The 24533-nt window shown below is 40.9% G+C and overlaps 1 protein-coding gene across 7 annotated transcripts in view; it reads left to right on the top strand.

The window, feature by feature from the left end:
- Ppp6r3 (protein phosphatase 6 regulatory subunit 3) overlaps nucleotides 1-24533 on the top strand; it is a 107436-nt gene that overhangs the window by 67138 nt on the left and 15765 nt on the right. For 2 of the 7 annotated variants that reach the window (XM_051193515.1, XM_051193509.1), the window contains exons 10-18: nucleotides 1455-1607; nucleotides 2947-3096; nucleotides 4419-4483; nucleotides 6127-6242; nucleotides 8338-8423; nucleotides 15026-15112; nucleotides 19459-19556; nucleotides 21739-21793; nucleotides 22605-22735. In XM_051193515.1, the coding sequence (XP_051049472.1) occupies nucleotides 1455-1607; nucleotides 2947-3096; nucleotides 4419-4483; nucleotides 6127-6242; nucleotides 8338-8423; nucleotides 15026-15112; nucleotides 19459-19556; nucleotides 21739-21793; nucleotides 22605-22735 (941 nt within the window). The remainder of the gene's footprint in view (nucleotides 1-1454; nucleotides 1608-2946; nucleotides 3097-4418; nucleotides 4484-6126; nucleotides 6243-8337; nucleotides 8424-15025; nucleotides 15113-19458; nucleotides 19557-21738; nucleotides 21794-22604; nucleotides 22736-24533) is intronic. The other 5 variants (XM_051193511.1, XM_051193510.1, XM_051193514.1 and 2 more) reach the window with 5 other exon arrangements.

Genomic DNA, 24533 nt, shown 5'->3' with positions numbered 1-24533 from the left:
AATGGTTTAGTGAAAATACAGTCTGTTAAGGTCTTAGTGTACAACCTGGAAATGACCTGGCACAGGGTGTTGCTTTCACATGAGGAACACCTGTGTACAGAACTGAACTCAGTGGAGCTTGGGGAGACCTGCCAGAGTGACACTGGGGATCACTGCTTTAGTGGTGGGTCTTCCATTGCCTTTTCTTTTGGATTTAGATCCTGTGCATTTGGATCCAGTGTCGTCTGTAGTGTATACCTTGGTATAATTCATTGAGAATTAGTATATAAATTTTCACTTCTATATGAAAAGATACCATGACCAAGGCAACTCTTATAAAAAGGAAGTGTTTAATTGGGTCTTGCTTACAGCTTTAGAGTCTTAGTCCATTATCATTATGGGGGTAAGGGCCATGGAGCTGGAGCAGAGAGGCAGAGAGGGAGAGACTGGGCCCTGGCATGTACTTTTGAAACCTCCAAGCTCATCCCCAGTGACACACTTCTTCCAACAAGGCCATACTTTCTAATCCTGGTGACCACTCGATAGGAGCCAAAAATTCAAATGTATGACTCCAAGGGGACCATTCTTGTTTACTTGACCACGTTTAATCTTTTGGGAGGCAGGACAGCAGAATACCCTAAGTCCAGATCCCAAATTTAGCTTCCAAATTTTTGTCAGATACACAATGATGTTGTGAGTGACTAGCAGTTCTCTGTGCTCAGGGTCCTGCTGGGTCCATTCTAGCCAGAGATCTGTATCTTCATTCAGGTCTTTCACCCTAGGAAACCATTTTCCGTGTTTAGCAGCTAAATAGCCAGTGGCATCCTTTTTGCCAGTCCTTGGAGTAAGAAAAAGGGTAGTCATTCCTAAGTATCATGAAGCCTTTTAGAAAGTCTTCAAGTTCCGTGGAGTAGAACTGTAAGGGTTGGGCCAGAAGAGGAGAGTGGACAAGTATAAACCTTGGTTTAGGCAGTCTGAGAAGCTTGGAAACAAGAGACTGACCCTAATTAGCATTGCATACTATGTTTTGGTGTTTTGGTTTTTTCTAGAAAAAGTTTGTATAGGTTAGAGGACAACTTGTAGTAGGAGCAGGTTATTGCCTTCCATTCTACTATGTGGGTTCTGGAGATAAGTGAGTGGGAGGGGCTTGTGTAGGACCTTCAGAGAGGGCATTTTAGTTTGTTACTCTTTCCTGTCAGAATGTGTAAAATGTTGCATTATCTACTTCTGTCTTTTGATTTCAGATTTTTGAAACTCCTTTTGTAGATAAGAACAGGCCATCTGTCATGTTTCTCAGGGCAAACACTCACCTTTTACCATATGTAGTTGTTTTTGGCCTGTAAAGATTTTTGGCTGCAAGTTTAGGTTTCTCTCAGGTGTAAATGGTATGGTGTTAGCTGACTTTCTGTGTCACCACATGGACTTTTTGTTTATTCATTTAACTGAATTTAATTTGAAAGCTTTTTCTTCCTCAGAAAAGTGTGATGAAGACTACATGGGGTATACTGGACCCTCCTGTTGGGAACACTCGGTTGAATGTGATTAGGTTGATATCCAGTCTGCTCCAAACCAATACCAGCAGTATAAATGGAGACCTGATGGAACTGAACAGCATTGGTGTCATATTGGTGAGATTCTGCCTCACAGACATTTGAAGTCTCCCCTTGATAGTTCCTAAGTCTTATAAGTTGACATAAGTGTAGTCTGAACTTACTGTCCAGTACTGTCACCCTGAAGGCTGAAACTGCTTTGAACTTAGTCTGACTTGTCCCAAGCCTGCATGTGATGTGAGGTGCTAGAGGTGTCAGCTTACTTTTGACACCTATCCACCCAGTAAAGGGAACGAGCTCATTCCCTCCACAGTCCCCTCCACACCTCTGAGAAGCAATGTTTGGGGGATACTAGGAGTCTAGAAAGTACTAGAACAAAATAAAACTGGCAGAGGCACACACATCGTGAGGCACTGGCTCCCTGCTCAGGACCACATCTGTGACAGGTTAATAATTGTCCTGTATTCTTCACACTCAGGGTCTTTGAGTAGGAAGCCCAGTTTTACGCAGGAATGAGAAATTTAACAAGTAACTATCTACAAATCGACATTCTGCTGACAGTGGAGTCCATGACGACACTGCTAGGTTACCCTAGATCTTCTTTTTTCAATAAAAGTAATGCTCTGTATCACATTTTTTCATTTAAAAATGAGCTCTAATTGTGCAATTCAAGAAAGTGCAAAGCAAAGCCCACTGCATGCTTGGTGGACTGAAGAAACAATGGTAATTTTCCCTGAAATCACAAAGTGAAGAGCATGGAAATGGACTAAACTGGATATTTGCATCACTTTACAAACTTTCTCTTTGAGGTTATACCCATCTTTTTTATTTTTATTTCTTTCCCCTAAAACTTTAATAATATTCTACGCAAATTCAAGCACTTTGACTGTGAAGTAGTGTTTTAAACCTCCCCTTTAAATATTAAACTTTGGTTCCTGTTAATGTGCATGCATACATGTCTGTGTGCATACATGCATATATAGGCATCATAAATCCCATGTTGATGTCAGACTACGTGCTTTGGAAGTCAATTCTCTCCTTTCATCATTTGAGTTCTCAGAATCAAACTCAGGGAATCAATCTTGTGCAAGCACCCTTACCTACTAAGCCAACTTGCTAGCCTTCTACCTTGTCTTTCAGACCCATTGACTCTGAAGCTCATCAATCTGTTAGGCTAGGCTGGTTGATCAGTTAGCTATGCTGGTCTTCACTTCCCCAGCACTGGATTGCAGACCATGCCCAGCTTTTAAGTAGGTGCTAGGGATCCAGAGTCAGCTTCTCCATTTACTCAGCAACTACTTTACAACCTGAGCATCTCCCCAGCCTGAAACATATTCTTCAGTTACTACTGTGTGGATGGTTAAAGTGGTGGCTTCAGCATTGAGCTAACTGAAGAGATTGCACTTTTATTTTGTAGGACATGTTCTTCAAATACACGTGGAATAACTTCTTACATACACAAGTGGAAATTTGTATTGCACTCATTCTTGCCAGTCCTTTTGAGAATGCAGAAAATGGCACCATTACTGATCAAGACTCTGCTGGTGACAATTTGTTATTGAAGCATGTAAGCATTATTTGTGGTTATTGTGTTTTCCAGAGTGTGGAATCAATTACACTTGAAGAACAGATTGAGTAGCTTCCATGTCTTAAGATTTAACTGCTACATGTTCATTGCACTTTGAACAGTGATTCTGTTTATCACATTCTGTACATAACATTTCTGGATTAACTGTAAGCCCACTTTCCTGGTAAATTATAAGAAGTTTGAACACACCTTGAGGGAGTTAAATGAACCATAGATAATTAAGTACTACTGAGAATGCTTTTATAGTGCTTTGGCACAGCAGAATTTAATTTCTGGTGCTGAATGGGCACCTAAAAGTTGGCAAAATGAGTTTTGGTCAATATTGAGTGATGTTTTTAAGGTCTGTCTTGTGAACAAGGGGCATAGGGATCTTGCTGTGTAGACCATACTGGTCTTGGACTCATGAATTTTCTGCCTCAAGCTTCCAAGAGATGGGTTACAAGCATGTCCAGTGTGATACCTGGCTGCGGGGGGTGGGGCTCTTTTCTGTAAAATATGAAGTGATTTTTTTTGGGTCAGTCTTCAGAGTTCTACATTCCTATGGTTTTATCTAATCCTCTAGTTCTTGTGCAGTTTACTCCTAGACCTGGAAGGCAGAAAGGCTGGCCTGAGTAGACAAGTGCCATTGCTCATTGAAGTTTGCAGCCCAAGGCTGCTTCTGTTTGACTGCTAGAGTTTTGATCGAACACAAGTTCTCAGTATTATACAAGTGTTAGGGTATGTTCAAGTCATGTTGCTCATATTTAAAGATGAAGTAAACAGGTGTGGTTCTGCATGCTTATAATTAGCACCTTGGAAGTTGAGACAAAAATCAGTGAGTTTAAGACCAACTCGCCCTACATGAGGTCCTGTCTTAACCCCCCCCCCCCCCCAATTCCCTAGTGAAATAAAGCAAACAAAAGAAAAATAGAGCATTGTGTAAGAGCTGTGCTAAATTTGTCAGAGCATACAATTCTTCTGGCTGGGCCCTGTGCTTCTGACCAGCTTTTTCTAGTTAACTTATCCTAGCTCTGCTTCAAGTTGCCTAGTGTAGTGCTGCTCTGTGTGGCCAGGGTCCTGATGGAACTAGTAAATGGCATCATGTTGTATTAGGGTGGACCAGTAACTAAGAATCACATGCAGTTTTATGTAAAGTTGTTTTGTTTTTAAAGACACTAGACCAGACTGGCCTTGAACTCACAAAGATCTGCCTACCTCTACCTCCAGAATGTTGAGCCACTAAGCTTGGTTTGCTTTAGTATTTTAATGCTTTAACCATTGTGTGAATAATTGGAGTAATTGGAGTGTTCTTTCTTATTTAGCTCTTCCAAAAATGTCAGTTAATAGAGCGAATCCTTGAAGCCTGGGACACAAATGAGAAGAAACAGTAAGTAACTTGTTTCTGAAAGTAGTTCAATTTGATTTATAATTTACAGGATATCTTACACCTCCTCTTTGCTAGTTAGAAGAGTGAAAATACACTTACATCATAACATACTTTTCTGACCTTTGGTCACGTCTTAGAACACTGTTGTTTTGGAAAGCTTTCTGAGAATAGTATTGAGTTGAATAGAAACAGTCAAAAGTTGACTCTTCACCTGGTGTGCAGTGATTACCATTTCAGGGCAGAACATTCCATGCACATGCTCTCAGAGTAAAACATCAATGCATATATACACCTAAAGGGGAACAATGCTGGTGGTGGCAGCAGCAATAGCAGGCACTCTTTTCGATACTCTGGGAGCTTTTACATCACCCCCAGATTCTGAGACAGTATATGTACTTTCAGGGTATGCTGCTATGTGAGGCTGAGTGTGTTTGTATGAGTGACACCTAGCTTATGTATGTCATTAGTAAGTGGTGGTTTATATTCGTGCTAGTGTAGGAAGAGGGAGTTCTGATCGTTAGCATTGTTGGTTTGTGCTGGAACCCTCATACTCTTCTTTTGATAATTTGAGGGATCTAGGTAAACATCCTGTCATGCTGTACGATGCTGGGACTTAATTACTGGGAGAGGTTGGAACTCACTGTTCATCCTATACCCTCCTCCCCTGCCAGCCTCTAGTGACCACTGTTATTCTCATTGCTTGTATGAAGTCACTGTCTTAGTTTCCATGTGAGCAAGAACATACTGTCTTCTCATTGTGGTTACCTCTCCTAATAGTGTTCTCCAGTTCTATAAATGATGCCACAAATGGCAGAATTTTGTTTTTATGTCTGACTACCCCATTTTTTTTGGGGGGGGGGAGGAGTCATATCATTTCTGAACAATCATCTCATCTGGGCCTTACGATTTTGTATTGTGTGTTCCTGTTAATTAGTGACACTGTGCATCTTTTTGTGTATCTCTGGGTCATTTGTCTGTCTTCTCTTGAGTTTTGTTATCTTTTAATGGCTCCTATAAGTGTTTTCTTTTTTTTAAGCAAATATCTCTTGAGTCTCTGCCCTCCTCTCACCAACAAAAATCTTTTATTTTGTAAGTTATGAACATTAAAAAAGATAGTCTTAATGTAAAAATGAATGTGATTGGAAAGGTAGATCTTAGCAAAAGAAAGCATTGAGAACTAAGTTCACTGGCCTTTGAGTGTTCTCCAACAAGTATAAAGGGCACTGCCTTTCTTAACTTAGCCAAGTTTTTAGATAAGCAACTATCTCAAGTTGAGAATTGTCATTAGTAGTTAAAATGTATGTCTGTTAATTAGCCAAAAAAAAAAAAAAACAAAAACAAAAAAAAACAACAACAAAAAAATCCTTGATGCCTTTTGGGGGGAGGGCAACAAAATTCTGACTTCAGTTTCTTATAATCTGATTAAAGTCTGAAACTTAGAGTTTTATAAAAATGTAAAGGAAAATTCTAGTGGCATAGGGCATTAATAAATGTTTACTTTGGATACTGCAGTGATTGTTGCTGACATTGATGATCTGTCTTGTTACTAAGCTGTCATTCCTTGTGTTAAGTTTATGTACTCTCCATTTGAGAATTTGCTAAGTGTCCTACCAGTCTGAATATTTGTTCTTTCCCCTTGTCAGGGCTGAGGGAGGACGACGGCATGGTTATATGGGACACCTTACAAGGATAGCAAATTGTATTGTGCACAGCACTGACAAAGGTCCGAACAGTTTGTTAGTACAGCAACTTATCAAAGGTAAGTCATTTAAACAATTCTCATTGTATTTATGTGGAATCAGAACAGGTAAGGAGTTACTTTATGTTTTAGAGATGTTTGCTATCTCACTGTGGCTCTTGAAAATGTTTGAATCATGTGGTTCTCAGCTTATACTGCTGCTCAAATTTCTGCTGTTCATTTGGAAACCAAGAGGCATGCTGGAGTCATTTCCTGTTACAGATCACTGTGTATAGCCTGTTTTTTTTTTTTTTTTTTTTTTTTTTTTTTTTTGTTTTTTGTTTTTTGTTTTTGTTTTTTTTTTTTAAGATTCATCTATTCGCCATCCATAATAGTACATGCCTTTAATACCAGCACTTAGGAGGCAGAGGCAGGCAGATCCCTGTGAGTTTAGGGCCTGCCAAGTCTGTGCAGTGAATTCCCAAATAGCCAGCGCTACATAGTGAGACCCTGTCTTGGGTGGGGGATTATTTATTTCATGTGTATGGGCATTTTTGCCTCTGTGTGTGTGTGTGTGTGTGTGTGTGTGTGTGTGTGTACCATGTGCATTCAATGTCTGTGGAGGTGTGAAAAGAATGTCAGATCCCTCTGGAACTGAAGTTACAGATGATTGTGAGTTGCCTAGGATAAAACCCAGATTTTCTAGAAGAATAGCCAATGCTCTTAACTCCTGAGCTGTCTCTGTAGCCTCTGACCTAGTTCTTTGTTTTTGTGTTAGAGTAGAACCACTCCAGCTGTGGTGGCTTTTGCTTTTTCTTCTGAAGCTTGCCCGCCCACCCCGAGTATATCAGTGTTTTGCCTATTTTATTTGCATGTATATACACCATGTTCATACCTGGTCAGAAGAAGGTGTTGGATTCTCTGCAACTTGCTTTATGGGTGGTTGTAAGTCACCATATGGGTTCTCTGAACAGAACCTAAGTTTCCTGGAAAAATAACAAATACTCGTAAGCACTGAGCCATCTCTCTAATGTCTGGAATCTAGCCCATCCTCCCTCCTATTGTTACCTGTGGATTAAATCCCTTACTTGAGATGCTAAAGCACTGTTAGCATTTTTTCCATGTCTCTGTTATTAAAATGAGAGACTTTAGCTCTTAGAGGATTCTTTTTATACTAGCATTTAAATTAATCAGCCCAAGGTGACTTGTGTGTCTTCTGTATAGGGCTCAGAGCACAAGTCCATTTCTGCCAGAATGAGTGTACCAAAATGCCCTGACCTGTAGGCCTCTGTCCAAGTGGTCATAGCTAGTTCTGAGACTTCCTTTAATGTGAGAAACTGATAATCTTGGTAAGAAGTGGTGCTCTGTTGAGTGTGCACTAGTTCTTACTCAGTGACAGAAAAAATGAGGCTGGTCCACCTATAAGTTTGCTTCTTGAGATATGTAAGCCTCTTCCTCAAGCCACTCCTCGAAGGCCTTTGTTCTTGTTCCTTCCTGGAAGTTCCCTGTGTACATGTGCACCTGTGTATAGTTGCTTAAACCAGAATTGTCATGTACCACCTTTTTATAAGTAGGCTTCATTTTCTCATAAAACCATTGGAAGTCATTCTTTGAAAGTTTCTCTAGAAAGTAGAATTTGGCTGTAGAACATTCCTTCGAGTTTTATTTATGAGGCAAACACGAAGGAGACAGTAACAAGTACAATCTCATCACCCCCCAGAGTTCAGTGAACTGTTCACTCATCAGCCAGGTGTCCATTGCAGGATCCCAACAAAAGACAGAAGCTGTTATATGTAGGGTTCTTAAATTTGACCACACAAACAGTTCTTACCCCACTCTTAAAGACCTGACCTCTTTCAGAAGAGTTGTTTGGAGATACAATTCCATGTTTCATTTTAGCAGAGTGTTGTTAGTAATTACTAAGCCATAGCTCTTGCCCAGATCAGACCTACATTGTTAGTGGGGTAGGACTGGTTGTTGGGGCTCAAATCTGTAAACTGGGCCTGTTGGAGATTTTTAGACTTACTCCTCTTGGACTACTGGCTGGCCCTAGTTATGACTTCAGCTGATTCAAGACTCCCCTGTATGCTATTCATGTAGCTACTTTTTGAGACTGTGCACTCTTGTCTGTGTGGATCACTGTGTGATAATGCTTTTTTCCTTTTTCACTCTGAAGATCTTCCCGATGAAGTAAGGGAGCGATGGGAGACATTCTGCACGAGCTCCTTAGGAGAGACGAACAAGAGGAACACGGTAGATCTAGTAGGTTTCACATGGTTAAATCTCTGGGTTTTGGTGCTCTCAACCATTGCCTATGTACTTGGAAAAATGTTCAAGACTGTCTATTAGTCCCAGTGAATGTGGACCAAAGATAAGCTTATGACTCTACATAAAGAGGACTGTATTTACATCATTTCTTGATTAGTCAATAACTTCCTAGTGACCTGCCTTGCATGGCAAAAAGTACTAAAAAGCCACCCATGTCCACTGTAGCCCATATCAGTGTCTTGTCTCACCTGGGTCCTGCCCCCAAGCACCTCTGGACCATTTTCTGCCTTCCTCTTGTGGCTTTGTACATTGGGCCTCATGTCATTCTGAGTTCTTAAAATCCCAAACTCCTGTAGATGTTCCCAATGTTGTGGAGTTGAGTATATTCTCATTTTAGGACAGTTTTGGAGAAGAGGGTTGTAGGTGACTTTGAAACTTCAACTTTAGAATGTTGAACTGATTGGTACTTTTGGCCAGGGAATAATGGCATTGATAATTTTTTAAAATTATATTGGACTTTGGAATGTGTTTCTGTTTTTAAACACATTAAGTTTTAAGGTAAGTATTGCTTTATTTTAGTTTTTGCAGATGAGAATGCATCTTTGTTAGCATGTGATAGCTGGTGATCAGGGTTATGGCCTGACTTAGAGTGCTGTTCAGTATACTAGCTGCTGTGGCCTTGAGTTTCTTGTAATAATACCTCAGTCACTAACTAGTTAGTTATATAGCAGGAGGCAGCCTTTCACAGATAAGAACTGCAGAGTCAGTGTGGGTCATCTTGTGTCCCTCTGCCCAAACCTTTGCCTCTCCATTGACTGGAGTAGTGAAGTAATATCTTTTTATTTCTTTATATTAAAGATACATAATTTTATGTGCATTGGTGTGAATGTGTCAGATCCCTTGGAATTGGAGTTACAGACAGTTGTGAGCTGCCATGTGGGTGCTGGGAATTGAACCCAGGTCCTCTTGAAGAGCAGCCAGTGGTCTTAACCAATGAACCATCTCTCCAGCCCCAAGTAATGGCTTTTAAAGGTGGGATTGATACAGAATCAGGAAGAACAAAAAGAAAAGAGATCACTATAGAAGGGAGCTTTGTGAAACCACGTAGTTACAGCAGGTCTGTGGGCTCCAATACGTGTGCCATTGTCTGGCAGACAAAGCCACACTCTGTTGATGGTGCTGACCAGCAGGAAGGACAGTCTTTTTATAAAAATGTTACATAGCTGGACTTCTCTGTACTAATCAGTTAAAATGATTGAGGCTGGGTTTGAAACCACAGTGGTTGGCTGGTTTGAACAGTGGTTCTGTCCTATGTATTGTTGTCAGTTAAGTTTCTACATCATTCTTACTGTAGGAATGTGGCCAGCATAATGTCCTTTGTTTTCTGTATATACAGGAATATATTGATTGGGACAATTTCTAAATTATCCACCTGTGATTGACCTTGTTTCCTATTTGAAACAGAGTCACATAATGTAGCTCTGCCTAGCCTGTGATTGATTTAAAAAAAGAAAGAAATCAGAAATGTCCACTTAAACTTTTCCTGTGGGACATAAAAGGATCAGAAGTTCAAGGCTAGTGCTAGCAGATGACTTATTATATAAAGCACTTGGTGTGGGAACATGAGGGCCTGCATTCAATCCCCAGCACCTGTGTAAGAGCTGGAATGACAGTTCATACCTATAATCCAGTGCCAGGGGAGAATTGGGGAATTCCAGAAAAATGGAAACGATGAGCTCCGGGTCATAAACCTCTGACTGCCACAGGTACCAACACATACCCACACATGCACTATACAAACAGAAACACACACCGGGGTGGGGGGGGGGAGCCACAAGTTGTTTAGGGCCAGCCTCAGCTACTTTGCAAGATTGAGGTTTAGAGGGTCTAGAGTACAAGAAACATCTCCCTCTTATTTTACTGCCCTCCCAAAAAGAAAAACAACTTTAATCTTAGTTAACTGCAGAAGATTCTTTGAGAGCAGCCTGTATTAAAGCTGCCCACACTTTCCTCAGCTCCTTTGCCTGCTATCAGTAGGCCTGCAGAGATTTTTATAAATATTGAGTCAATGGTGCAAGCAACAAGAACATTGTGCCTAGCTTCATCTTGGTGGGCATTTCATCCATTCCATATAAGGGAAAGCTGGTATGCGCATCATCTTTCACTCAAAGTAGAGTTCCATTCTCCCTGAGAGGTCGTCATACCTAGACCACTAGATATTCTACAGTAAGGTGACCTTAGGAGAAGCCTTCAAATAGTCAGGTGGCTCCTTGGTTAAATTTCCTGCTGCCAGGCTTGACTTGAGTTTGATCCCCAGAACCAACACAATAGAAGCAGAGATTGAACTCCCCACAAGTTTAACTTCTACATGTGTGTTGTGTATGTGCCCTCAAACGCACAAAATCAATCAGTCAGTCAATTAATTGAAAGGGTATCAAAGCATGCTGATGTCCAGTTGGGTTAGCTCCTCTCCCAAGAGTTTGCTGTGCTGGTGTTGGGTTGGCTTAAGGACTTTTCCATTCTTTCTTTCTTAAAGATTTTAAGGATTAGTCTAGCCACCAAAGAGGGTTACCTATTTCCTTCAGGTTATTTCCCTCTCCAAAATATATTCAGTTTATTTTGGTGGGGTTAAGGGACAGCAGGCTACCATAGAATACTGCTGTAAATATAATTTGGTAAATGCCAGGGGCCTTATTTATCCTTGAAAAAGTAACAGTGCTTAGGGACGTAGTACATGGTCTTAGTAAAAGCACATTCCCCAGTAGAATTGTCAGTTGGGTAATGGATAGAGTGCCAAGTACATGACTAGATCTGCTGCTTTTAAGTACCACACTTGTCATTTGCACCCGTCCCCACTCCCCATGTCAGCATAAGCTGTGTAGCAGCTGTGTGACTCCTGTTGCTTCTACTGCAGCCTTCTAACTTGGCTCCAAGATGGAGGACTCTCCAGTCTTTCAGCCCTTTCATTTGGAATGAAGCCTAAATAAGTGTGCAGTTGGTTCCTGCATTGCTACTGTTTTGTGAGGGAGCTGGAATATTAAACTTAGGTGCTTTGGGCTGGGTTGTTGGGTTGGTTTTGTTTTTTTTTTTTTTAGTATCTCACTTCATAGCCTAGGCTAGCCTTAATTACACTCTGATTCTTCTGCTTCAGCCTCTCAAATGTTTGGATTGTAAGCATGCCCTACCACACCCAACTCTAAGATTTGGTGTTTTACTTAAATACAAAGAGCTCTGAATTTTGACTCAATCTCCAAACTAAAAATTGACAAGGACTTAAATGGAAACTAGAAAATGTTTTATTCTAACTTTGAAAAGTTGAACTCGTCTCAGTCTTTGCTTATCCCTCCATTGAAGAGAGTATTTTAGAAGCACTGCTATTTGTTTCCCAGCATTGACAGAAAGGATCTAGAGATAGTATGGAGTGATAGGCACACACTTGTGGGAATTTCTTGTCCATGTAGCTAGCTAGAGTGAAGAAAGTAGGGATGTCCCCAGCCCTGGAGGTAGCAGGTACTTCGAGTCCCCAGTAAGGAGCTGCAGTCTCCTTGAGCTTAGGGTGTTCTTTTGGAGTATCAGTGAACTGGTCACTCCATTATTTGTTCTCTTAACACATTAGCAGTGCTGACTGGTATTATGGAAGAGTATGCTACCTTGGTAGGTGCCTTTTGCCTGCATCTAATGTAATCTCACATGCCCCACCTTGGCAAGAGTGGTATCATTTGGTGACTTGCTAGTGTTGGTTATTGAGCAGACATTCAAGTGCCTGCAATGGCAGTCATAGAGGATGGTAGTACTTACCAAGCAGGGGAGAAACAGAAGCTTGCTAAGCAGGGCTTTGTCAAATAGCCTGTTCTGTGTGATAATCCTGAGGAGATAGCGTCAGGGAGCAAGTTGGGAAGTTCTGGATATAGGTTGTCAAAGGCCTCGTGAGATGGCTCAGCAAGCAAGCAAGCAAGCAAGCAAGCCTGGAGACCTGAGTTCCATCTCTAGAACCCATGTAAATAGGGAAGGACAGAATTAACTAAATAGTTGTTCTCTGGCCTCTATACATGTGTTCTGGCACTTGTACCACATGTTGTGTGTGTGTATTATGTATGTATGTATATTTAAATAACTTATTCTTTTAAAAAATTATTCTTATTGTATATACATTGGTGTTTTGCCTACATATATGTCTGTCTATTTAAGGGGGTCAGATCTTGGAGTTACAGACAGTAGTGAGCTTCCATGTAGGTGCTGGGAATTGAACCTGGGTCCTCTGGAAGAGCAGTCAGTGCTTTTAACTGCTGAGCCATCTCTCCAGCCTCCCCCATCCCCAATAATTTTTTAAACACTGATCAAGGAAAACTTCATTACAGATATGGTAGTATAGCCAAAGAGAGGGAAGTAAAGTGCAAAGACCTCAGAGGAGGGGCTGCAAATGTGTGCAGTGGGTGGGTACAGAGTCTTCTGTGGCTATTGTGTCAGAGCAAATAAGGGTGGAAGTGAAGACAGAGGCAGACATAGAGGCTTTAGCTTTGTATTTGAGATTTGGAACCACTAAGTTTAGAAGTAAAAAGTGACTTAATGCCATCTACACTGTTGGAAGATCTCTGTGGCTTCTGGGTTGAACACAGACTGCAGGGTAAGGTGCCTCACTGTTATTATTCATTAGCCCACTCACTAGCTGGTGGCAGGTTTGGTGAGGAGTAGTAGGGTTTCTTTATATTGTGAAGGTGGCCAGGCAGCTGTGAACAAGATAGAAAACAGCTAAGGTTTTAACTGAAGAAGAGCAAAGGTGGGATTTCTGAGCTTCTGATGCCTTAGAAGGACTGTGTGATGAATGCTTTGGGATTCCGATCCCCTGTTAGGCAATGAAATCCTCTCTTTAGCTTGCTTCATTCATTCTTTCAGATTCTTATGGTATGGCTGTCCTAAGTCACAGCCTCCAGTAACACACAGCTGAAGGTCTGCCTGCATTGTGCTGTTAGTAATCATAATTAGCCAAAACTATCTTTAGAGAAAACATTGTAAATTGAGTGTGGTAACAAACCCCAATAGTGTTAGTCAAGGCAGAAGAATCCTGAGTTCAAGGCCTGCCTAGCCTACATAATGAGATCCCAACTCCAAAGTGGGGACATTATAAACACTCTCCTGGAGGGAGAGTATGATTAACTCTGGTTTTTATGAGGGGAAAAGCCTATGCCAGTGGTTTCTAGTCTTTCTAATATTGTCACCCTTTAATATAATCCCCCTTGTTTGGGGGGTGAGCCCCAACCATAAAATTATTTGTTGCTACCTCATAATTGTAAATTTACTACTGTTATTGTAATGTAAATAAATATCTATGGCCTCAAAGGGGTTGCAAACTTAGAGTTGAGAACCACTGGCCTTTGATCTCTTTGTACTCTAGGAGCAGCCAGGTTTCTTCCGTCTTCATTCATGCCAACTAATTTTTGGTTTTGGATTTTGTTGTTGTTTTTGATTTTATTTTTTGAGACAGGGTTTCTGTGTGTAACAGCCCTGACTGTCTGGTAACTCACTGTGTATACCTGACTGGCCTCAAACTTACAGAGATCTGCCTACCTCTGACTCCTGAGTGCTGGGATTAAAGGCATGTGACACCATTGCCCAGCTCAGGCCGCTAGCTTTAAATTGTCCTGTTTCTGTGCCCTGTACTCTGGTTGTACTCCAAATATACATTGGCTTAGCTTGATGTGAACTGGTTTGCTAATGCCAGGCTATGAAGCATAGCAATTGGCAGAGGAACACATACGTCTTACCTCCACCCAAAACACTTGTACTTAAAAGCATAGAAGAGCAGGCTTGGGACATATGTCTGTAATTGCAGCCATTGGAATCCTGAGTAAGACTGGTAGATCTGATCCTTAAGCAGGCCTAAGCTTCATAGCAAACTGATATTAAGAATTGTAAAAAGTTCATTATAAGTGACTTTCAGAAATATAACACTTCTCAAATAATTTCACTGACTGTTCATTGTCATAGGTGCTAACAGTGAGGGCTGTCCTAGATCAGTGCTTACATTGACCTCTGTCAATACATTTCTGATTACCAAGCATCACTTGGCCATGAATGGTGAGCAGTTCATGTTCGTGTTCTTTCTTAGTTACTGAAAGTTGACCTACTCTGTGGGGTAGGGAGGTCCCATTTTTAGAGACTTTTATTGGTCAGGGGACTGTCAAGACTAAAGTGAAATGGTTATCTGCAAGACTGACCTTTATGGTAGCTCATGAGTGATGCCCAGGGTGTTGTTTTACCCCACAGGCCTGACACACACATGCTATTTTTGTTCATCTACACTGCACTATTACTTCTGCCTTCCCCTTTGAATGGAGTAATTCATACTTCCTGTGTGATTCCTGGGGATGATAGTCCTGAGAAGTAGAACCATCAGCCAGCTGGGTGTATAGCCAGAGAGTGGACTCTACATTGACTGGGTGTACTTGACAACCTGACTGTTATTTCTGGGGATTTTTGGGGTTTAGTACATTGAAACAAAAACTGAATGTGATATTTTTTTTTTCATTAAATGATGCTGATACAAATGTCCACTACTTTTCTATATTAAATAGTTTTTTACATTTTTATGCATATAGGTTACAACCTGCCATATTCATTCATCCAGTGATGATGAAATTGACTTTAAAGACACGGGTTTCTCACAGGATTCCTCTTTGCAGCAAGTGAGTCACACCTAAAGCTTTGCTATTTATTTTTATCTTCAATGCATAATTTAGCTGCTCTTGGGAATCAGCATCTATCACTTTGTGAGAATGTGGTTTGGGATCAATACCAATTAGGCAAAAATGATTGAAACAGAGAGAACTGGGGAGTTGCCAGGTGGGCTTATACCGTTGTGTTTCTGGGTAACAACGAGGAATGATAGATATACTTGACCACTGCATTAGAACAAGTAGTCAGCAGGTTACCTCACATGCTCATTTTGCAGACCTTAATGGCAGTGCATTGTTACTTAGATTCATGGTAGAGACCTTTGTTAAGAATGCCAGAAATAAGAATTAAACATCTGAGTAAACTTTGTGCAGTGCCTCTGAACCACATGGTCTATCTGGATAATCCTTCCTCGGTGTGGTTTAATTATGTTGTATGGTATCTAAATGAAGTTTTAGTTGGAATCATTCTTGCCACTCCTGCCCCCAACTGGTCTTCATGTGGAAACTGCATTTAATTTTTTTTCTGGCCAAAACAGATCGATATTAATACGGACTAACTTATACTTTGATCATTCTTAGAAAACTTGACAGTTGATTTTATGTTTCTACTGAGGATTGAGTTTGAGAGTTTAGAATAGAAGCAGATGGCCAACTGTTCATGGGGGAAAGCTGTCCTCAGCTATTCTGGTCTAGGCATCGGTGTGACAGTAAGATTAAGGAAACACTGCCGCACTCACTATACTGGGTGGTGCTTGGCCTTTTTCTCCATCTCAGTAACATTTTTTATTGGGGTCAGTGTGGAGCTTCTGATTCTCTTGCATGGCTGTCTTTTGCTTTCAAGTTGCATGCCCATCACACTCCAGTATCATAACTGAGCAGTTGCTTCCCTTTGATGCTGAGGAAGTTTAGCCTTTCCCAGATAGATCTGAGGTGAAATTTTAGTACTTGCTAGTCTCCCTATGTTTCTTGACACTAGCTCCTGTTGGCAGCCATTCCCTTAACTTTAGGAAGCACTGTGGAGCAGCAGTATCTTCTTGGAGAGCACACATCTTACTTTCAAGAAGCACTGATTGCCTAGGCAGCCCAGCACAGCAACCTGTGCTACAAGCAGCCCTGTGTTGTTGTCAGTGTTGTCTATTGTCCCTCTTACACCATACAATATTCAGACATCTTAACTAGGAGTGAATCCAAATGCATTGCTATAATCCCAGAGCAAAGCTTAGTGGATTGAATGTGAACTGTCAAGGCCATTCGTGCCTGTTAAAATGTAGTATTAAGAAAATGATGCCTGGGCCAATGAGGTGGCTTAGCCATTGAGATGCTGCTGAGCCTGATTCCCTTAACCCATGTGGTGAAAGGAAAGAACTGAATTGACTTCCTCAAATAGAGGGCTTTGACCTCCACACACACTAAATAAATTAATTTAAAAAAATGTATAAAGAGAAAAAGGATGACTTTAATATCTTCCTGCGTTGGTAAACATTGTGGCACATGCCCTCCTCTCTCTGCTGTAAATCAAACTGACGACTTCTATATATGCCTAAACTTACAGCTACTAGACAATTTTTTTAGGTATCTAGATAATGGGTTGCCTCATACCTGGTTCTAGAGCCATGTCTGCTTTTGGGTATTTTCTCATATTTAGTTCAGTCACAAAACTGGTTTCCTGATATAGCCAGGACCCTTAGCTTAGGGCCTCCATCCTCTGCCTGTAACCTCTATATGTAGGGAATAATTACTAGTCATTCTGATCCACATGTTTGCTCTTTATTGCACACTTACACTATGAACCAATCATGCTCTGTTACGAAATGAATCTGATCCAGAACATGTATCTGGAGAAAGATGATCTAGGGTAACCTAGCAGTGTCGTCATGGACTCCACTGTCAGCAGAATGTCGATTTGTAGATAGTTACTTGTTAAATTTCTCATTCCTGCGTAAAACTGGGCTTCCTACTCAAAGACCCTGAGTGTGAAGAATACAGGACAATTATTAACCTGTCACAGATGTGGTCCTGAGCAGGGAGCCAGTGCCTCACGATGTGTGTGCCTCTGCCAGTTTTATTTTGTTCTAGTACTTTCTAGACTCCTAGTATCCCCCAAACATTGCTTCTCAGAGGTGTGGAGGGGACTGTGGAGGGAATGAGCTCGTTCCCTTTACTGGGTGGATAGGTGTCAAAAGTAAGCTGACACCTCTAGCACCTCACATCAGATGCAGGCTTGGGACAAGTCAGACTAAGTTCAAAGCAGTTTCAGTCTTCAGGGTGACAGTAATGGCAGAGCTCCTTAATGTTACTACAGCCATGTGTGTTGCTTTCTAGGTGAATTTTCAGCTCCCTTGCATATAGAGTGTGACAGCTCTTTACTTTGGCTGTGTTAGTTTCTGTAGCAGTAGTGTAGAAAGCCCATGCAAACCAGAAGTCCTTTCATTTTCCCAGAAGTTGTGCTAGACCAAGAACAGTGGAGGACTCTCTGATCCCAGTTTCTGTCAATTGCTGTAGCTCTGTCTGTGTACATAGGGCCAGCAAATAAAAGTACATGTGGGTATATGTGAATATATCTGTATGTACTTGTATATATGCATACATTGCAGTGTATGTATTGGTGAAGTATTGAACTTCAAGAAATGTTTCTTCCCATTTATATCCAAAAGAATTTTATTACAAGCAGCATGAAAAGTATGAACTAAGCATTTGGGATGGACCCTTGCCTTGCTCTGAGATTCTAGTCTAGATAAGTGTGTAGTCTATCTTATGTTACTTGCTCAATAGATGACCTCATTGGTCCTTTACATACCTGGGAAGTATTGAGTATCCTCTTTGCTTCGTAAGCAATAAGACTCCAGGTCAGAGGACCTGATCTTTTTTTTTTTTTTTTTTTTTTTTTTTTTTGAAGTGGCTCTGAAGGCTGCTTTTTCCATTTTCCTTTTGTTCCCCAGAGCACTAGAACTTTTTCCTTTTCTTCTGCTCTAATCAACTTCCCATGACTGCTTCAGTTGCACACTAGACCTTACCCAGTATGGTCCTGCCACACCACCTCTTTGGGTACCCTGTGAATGCCTGTCCCACAGCCAACTGCCCACTGTCCCCATACACCCATAAACTCATGTCATGCCATCTCTGTGAGCCTGATGAGGGAGGGTGTTGTATTTCTTGAGACGAAAATGAGGCTTTGGTTGGTTTGGTTCCTTGTTTTTATTTTGTTTTCACACCTAAGCAAAATATAATTTCCAAAGCCAAACATGAACTTTATTTTTAAATTACATACAGTTTGGATTATCCATGCCATAATTCCCTCCTATGAGAGTTAGTGTGGTCAAGATGAATGACAGAGGTATTTCTGCAGTGCAGGGCAGGGGTTATGGCTCTGCTGAAGTAAGGACCAAGGAGAAATCTATCTGCTTAATTATTGCTGCCTCCTTTGCAACCAGTGGCCTCAAAAGCCCTCATTAGCAAGTGTTGTTGCATCTGTCCCACTGCTGTTCTGTCCTTGACCACATGTAGTGCTCACAGGGTGGTCCTGTGGTCCTGTATTCATCAGGGGGAGAGTGAGGAGGTAGGCTGGCACTTGGTTCTCTCTTTGTAGTGAGGGCATGATTCCTGATGGCATAAGTAAACTGTCAGCACTTGGGTGGGGTCCAGTGTGACCATTTTCAAACTGGGAAGACTCACCTGAGCCTGATGTAATTTGAATTGGCTCCTCTGTAGACCTTGCAGTGTTCCAGGGTTTTCTGAACAATTTCTGATGAGGTTAAAGCTTCCAGGTCTGTCCTCAGGTAGGTTGCGTATAGAAATGTTCCTTATCTCAGAGTTTTCCCAGCCTCCAAGTCTTAGGCCAGCATTTCTTTTGTAGGACCATGATTACATTCATCTGTCTTTCTTTCTCTGATGTTATTTTTGCTATGCTGGATGGGAGTGGGGATATGGTGGGGGCCAGCAGAGGGTGGGAAGTTGGGTTTGGTGTGTTATAGTTTAGGATGCTGTTGGTTGTGTCTGGAGATAATGGTGCTTTTGATAATTTCAGACTTCTGTGTCTCTCACCTCTTCACGCTAAGGGTAACCCAGTTTTCTGTCCAAAGTCTATTTATAGTTATCACTTTTTAGTGCAATCCCTTAAGTATTTCTTAATGATGAATCCTGGAGCAATTTGTGTATCACATTTTAAAAATTCCCCCTTTTGGGGTATAATGTGTCTGAAATTATTTGATTTTTCTTTTTTTAAAGAAAAAACACACCAACTTTTAAAGCCACATGGCTGTTTGAATTAAAGTGGTTTCTGGAACACAAATGGGCAAATAATGTATAGAATGTCATTAGAATCATGATGTCACTGTCACTGGTCCTGGGATTGCCAGGCCTTTTCTGATTATCAGATGCAACAAATGACGTCCAATTTTATTGACCAGTTTGGCTTCAACGATGAGAAGTTTGCAGATCAAGACGACATTGGAAAGTGAGTATATATTCCTGTTTCCTTAATGACCTTTCACACATGCTTTTTTTGAACCTTAATTCTCCTGGCTTCTTGGAGTCTATAACATCCCTGAGTTGGGCGATGCACCTATCATTTACTTGCAGTGTCTAACCTTGAGCCTGTATAATTAGGACAACAGCTAAGAGCAACACTGTTGGGGCTGGGGGGTGGGAAGGTGATCTTTGTTTTTGAGCTAAGTCTCACTGTTGGTGTTGAAGTTGTGAGCTCAGGCATCCTCCTGCCTCAGCTTCCTAAGCATCTGGTACCATATGCACCTGCCCTTCCCCTTAACTTACCCTTTTTATAAAGACCCCAGCCACCATTCTGCCCTTTTCAGTATATGTAATGCATTACTGTAAGCAGTTCAGTAATTCCTTCCCTTGTTTGTTACCTTGTCAGAGGTCAGACTGTATAGCATGTTGTTGTGCTGTATTCCTGCAGATGACCAGGGCAGTTAAGACCAACCCTGCTTTCTGCTGTGGGGAAGTCCCTGTGAGGATGTTTTGCAAGAGCCAAGTATTCTCACCATTGGTCTGCAGGCAGGTTCAAAGGCATAGAGGGAATTCAGGACTATGGTAGAGCAGTGAAAGGAAATATATAGGAGCTTGGCAGAACTGAGAGCCAGCATCTAGCATCCTGCCTGGAAAGAACACATGCCATCATGAGGATCATAGATTATTGAGAACAGGGGTGAAAGGAAAATTTAAGCCACTGTGATTAGATTTCGTGTGGTGATTCTCACTGAGTCCACTGTGGCACCATAACAGTAGTTTGCAATAATTGTTGGACTTCAGCCAATACAGGCTATTTTATTATACATTTGAGTTTGCATTCTGGGAAGAAAAGTCTTTTTATAGCACATTGAATGAATGTCCTATGCTGGCACTGTGGAGCAGAAGCTCTACTGCAAACAGCAGGCACTGAGTGGCCAGATGCCCTGCATATTGGCCCATTTCTGTCAAGAAAGAACAAGAACACTGTACAAGGCATAAATGTGTTTGCAATGTTAGCAACCTATGAAGAATCAGAACAAACACATGTAGTTAGAAGTTTTTTTGTTTGTTTGTTTTGTTTTCTGTCTTGTCTGGTCCTACTTGACCAGTTTCTTTCACACCCACTGGGTCCTTGCAGTCACTTATGAGATACTCACTCAGGAGTTAAATGAAATTATAATTGTTTGGCCAGTGGCTCAGGCTTATTACTGACTAGCTCTCTCTTATAAATTAACCCATTTCTGTTTATATATTGCCATAAGTCTATGTCTTACTTATAATGCTCTAACATGTTACACTTTCAATGGGTACATGGAATCTCCCTGACTCTGCCTTCTTCCTCCCCGTAATTCTGTTTGGATTTCTTGCCTAACTATATTTTGCCTGGCCACTGGTCAAAACGGCTTTATTTACCAACCAATAAAAGCAACACATATTTGCAGAATATAGAAGGACATCCCATATCACACACAAAATATCACCACCATTTGACATCTTGGATTTTTCCATCTGGATTCTTTTAAGTGTTACTAGTTCAGAATTAGCATTCTCTTAGAACACAGTGCTTGGGTTAGTGACTGGTTAGAACTGAGCTTTGAAGATTGATGACATTGTCCCACCAACAACAATCATGTAGCTCATCGTGAGTGCATTTATTCTTCACTGTCATGGTAGCAGATGGCTATCTTGTCCTCTGTTTCATGTTTGAGGTGGTCCTAGTACCTGGTAGTCCTCTTGTGCTTTTTCCTGTTTGGGCTTGGTTGTTAGAAATTCTTTTTCTTGGGCTGGAGAGATGGCTCAGCCATTAAAGGCTAGGCTCACCAAACCCAAAAAAAAAAAAAAAAAACTTTTCTTGATTTTTTTTTTTTTTTTTTTTTTTTTTTTTTTTTTTCTTGGTGTGGTCCCTGAAACCATAGTTGGCACAGAAGTTAGAAATGTATTGTAGAAAGACTGTTAGGGGCCTCACAGCCTCGTCTTCACAGGCTCCCATCCTAGCTGACCTGTATCCATTTATTTAGTACCAGGGAAAGCACCATTGAATACAGAAAGGTGGGTGTGTATATTACTGATGGGAAAGTACAATAATAAGTACTTTGAATTTTGAGAATTTCACAGCACTGCTTATAGTCACCTATGGATGATTAATAATTCTTATGCTTTCTTTACAGTGTTTCTTTTGATCGTGTGTCAGACATCAACTTTACTCTCAATACAAATGAAAGTGTAAGTATAAAATAATGCCTATTTTAAGTGATGTGCCACTGGAGAAGTGGAGAACTGAAGGGTTTTGCTGGAAGCTGCATGTGGTTGCCCTATGCCCAGGGCCCCTTTGCATCCTGGGATCCCACATCCCGGGTGTGTTAATAAGTGTCAACTGGTCATGATGTCTGCCTGGACCTGGAAGCAGGAGTTTGCAACCTGTGACTAGGCTAATAGGACCATGGTCACTTGGTGATTGCAACACAAACATTTGGCCTTGGTTTTTTATCTCTGTGGCAGGAAAAGAACATAGATTGAATCAGTATCAGCCTCTCTGCCAGGCTTCTTTATAATATAAGCAAGAAACTTGTGGCATTTTAATGGTGCTGTATTGATTTTAGGTTGAATATCATGAGAAATTACTTTTATTTGCTATGAAACAACTCCTAAGGTTTATAGCAGCTCCTCCTGGCTTCTTGGGTTGGTATCAGCAGGCAGGATCCAGGCCTTTTCCTTGTTGGTCATATTGAAGACTTATCTCTAGAACAAAGAGGAAGCTTAGAATGAAATGAATGGTCCTGAGAGGTATAAGAGAGCTCATGAGGAGAATATATTCAGGCCTTTTACATTCTGGTTTAAAGTCCAATCTTTCTTGGGGATTTTTTTTTGTTATTTACATATATGCTAACATTTTATGTTTGTGCTTATTTGGGTATATGTGATGGGCACCATTTTTTAAAAAGCAAATAGAAAAAATAATTTCACTGGTAATTTGGGAGAGAAAATAGTTCTAACTTATTTGTGTTTCCTTTTTTGCTCACTTTTTTTCCTGTAGGGAAATATTGCCCTATTTGAAGCATGTTGTAAAGAACGGATACAGCAGTTTGACGATGGCGGCTCTGATGAGGAGGATATTTGGGAGGAGAAGCACATTGCCTTTACTCCAGAATCTCAGAGGAGGTCCAGGTGAGCCATAGCTTCTCATAGCATGAGACTTACACATAGCACCACCAGTGTAGGCAGAACCCAAGGCCAGTTCTTTGTATTGTCAGGACGAATGCTCTTAAGAATGGACAGAGGACTAGAGAGATGACCCAGTGGTTAGAGCACAGAAGACTTCAGATTCATTCCCAGTACCCACATGACAGCTCATAGCCATCTGTAACTCCAGTTTCAAAGAACCCATTGCCTTCTGTGACCTCTGTGGGCACAGAAGTGATACACAGACATACATGCAGGCAAAACACCCATACACATTAAGTAAATAGACAGAAAAAAATAGTAAGAGGGAATGGGCCAGCCTCCTCTGTTTTTCTCACAACATGGCAGGTAAAGCCATCCTAAAACTCTTTACATAGGAATATGAACCTGTGCTTCTCCTCCTCTTTTTTTTTTTTTTTTTTTTTTTTCTCTCTTTTAATCTGGTTCTCCTTTGCAGGTAACTTAGTGAAGAAATTTTGTTATTTATTTAGGTTGTACATGTGTGTGTTTGCACATGCATTCCTTAGCACATGCATGTGTGCAAGTCAGAGGCATCTTGCAAGAATCACTTTTTTCCCTTCGAGCATGTGGGTCCTGGGATCAAATTCAGTTCATCAGGCTTGACATGAAGCACGTTTACCCACTGACCCATCTCTGTTTAGCATGTAATGTCTAGCTAACTAGCAGTCTCCTCCAGGTTCAGTGAGAAACTTCTTTTTTAAAAATTAAAGCCAACTGAGACCCCCCCCCACTTCTGCTCTCTGCACATATGAATGCTTGCTCTCTAGCACATGTGTGCATGCACATTCTCTCACTAAGAAGGAGATGAGTTCATTAAAAGGACATAACAGGTTTAAACTACTTTTTACCTAATGGCACAGCTTCAAATTCAGCAGACAAAAAAGAATAGAATTGCAAAGTATGGTAAGAAAATTGAGTTACAGGCAGATCATTCAGCACCCCTCTTGGTAATTAATGAAATAAACAGAATTCATATGGCTACTAAGTAGACTGCTTGAACCACACCATCTTCCAGCATATACTACTTACACATTTATAAACTGGGCATTCTATCTAGCAAAAAACCACATTCAAGCCATAAATCAAGTCTGAGAAAATTCTGAACACTTCTGTTAATCTTCTGATAGAAGAGTTAAATTGGGAATCAGTAACAGGTCTCTGGGAAATGGGTGTGGAAGCACACATCTCAGCACTTGGGAGCTAGTGATTTATTGTGAGTGAGCTCTTAGCTACATAGTGAAACTGTGGGATAAGGAGGAAATGGAACTTCAAGGTTTTTCAAATTGAAGGAAATAAAATGCCAGTATAGCAGAATGTGGGCAATAACTAGCTATATTAGATTTAAAGCACCTCATACCAGTGACCTTGGCTTACACATTAAGAAAATAGATGAGCAAATTAAAGCCAAAATGTAAAGATTAGAATAGGATCTGGAATAGAGTACAAAAACCCCAGAGGAAACTAGTGAAATAGAAGTTGCTCTACGAGAAGATCGTTGTAGTAAGCTTCCAGATGAGCAAGAAAACGTATAAGCTAATGGTAGGAATGAGTGTTGATGTCACTAGAGGTTGGACAAACAGTAAAATGATTGAAAGTGGTAAGATATAATGAACAGCCTATATGTTAATGGCAACCTATATAATCTTTGATTGATACGAAGAACCGTAATTAAGAAAAAGGTTTTGGGGGTGTAGGCATGAACAGTGCTGTATCTATTAGACTTGAGTTTCTGTTCTAAAACTTCTCATCAGGCAGACCTATT

Source organism: Phodopus roborovskii, unplaced genomic scaffold, assembly GCF_943737965.1.
Source record: "Phodopus roborovskii unplaced genomic scaffold, PHOROB, whole genome shotgun sequence".
NCBI classification, from domain to species: domain Eukaryota; kingdom Metazoa; phylum Chordata; class Mammalia; order Rodentia; family Cricetidae; genus Phodopus; species Phodopus roborovskii.
Note: the sequence above shows the minus strand (reverse complement) of the source record. Positions and strands in the feature narration are given on the sequence as shown.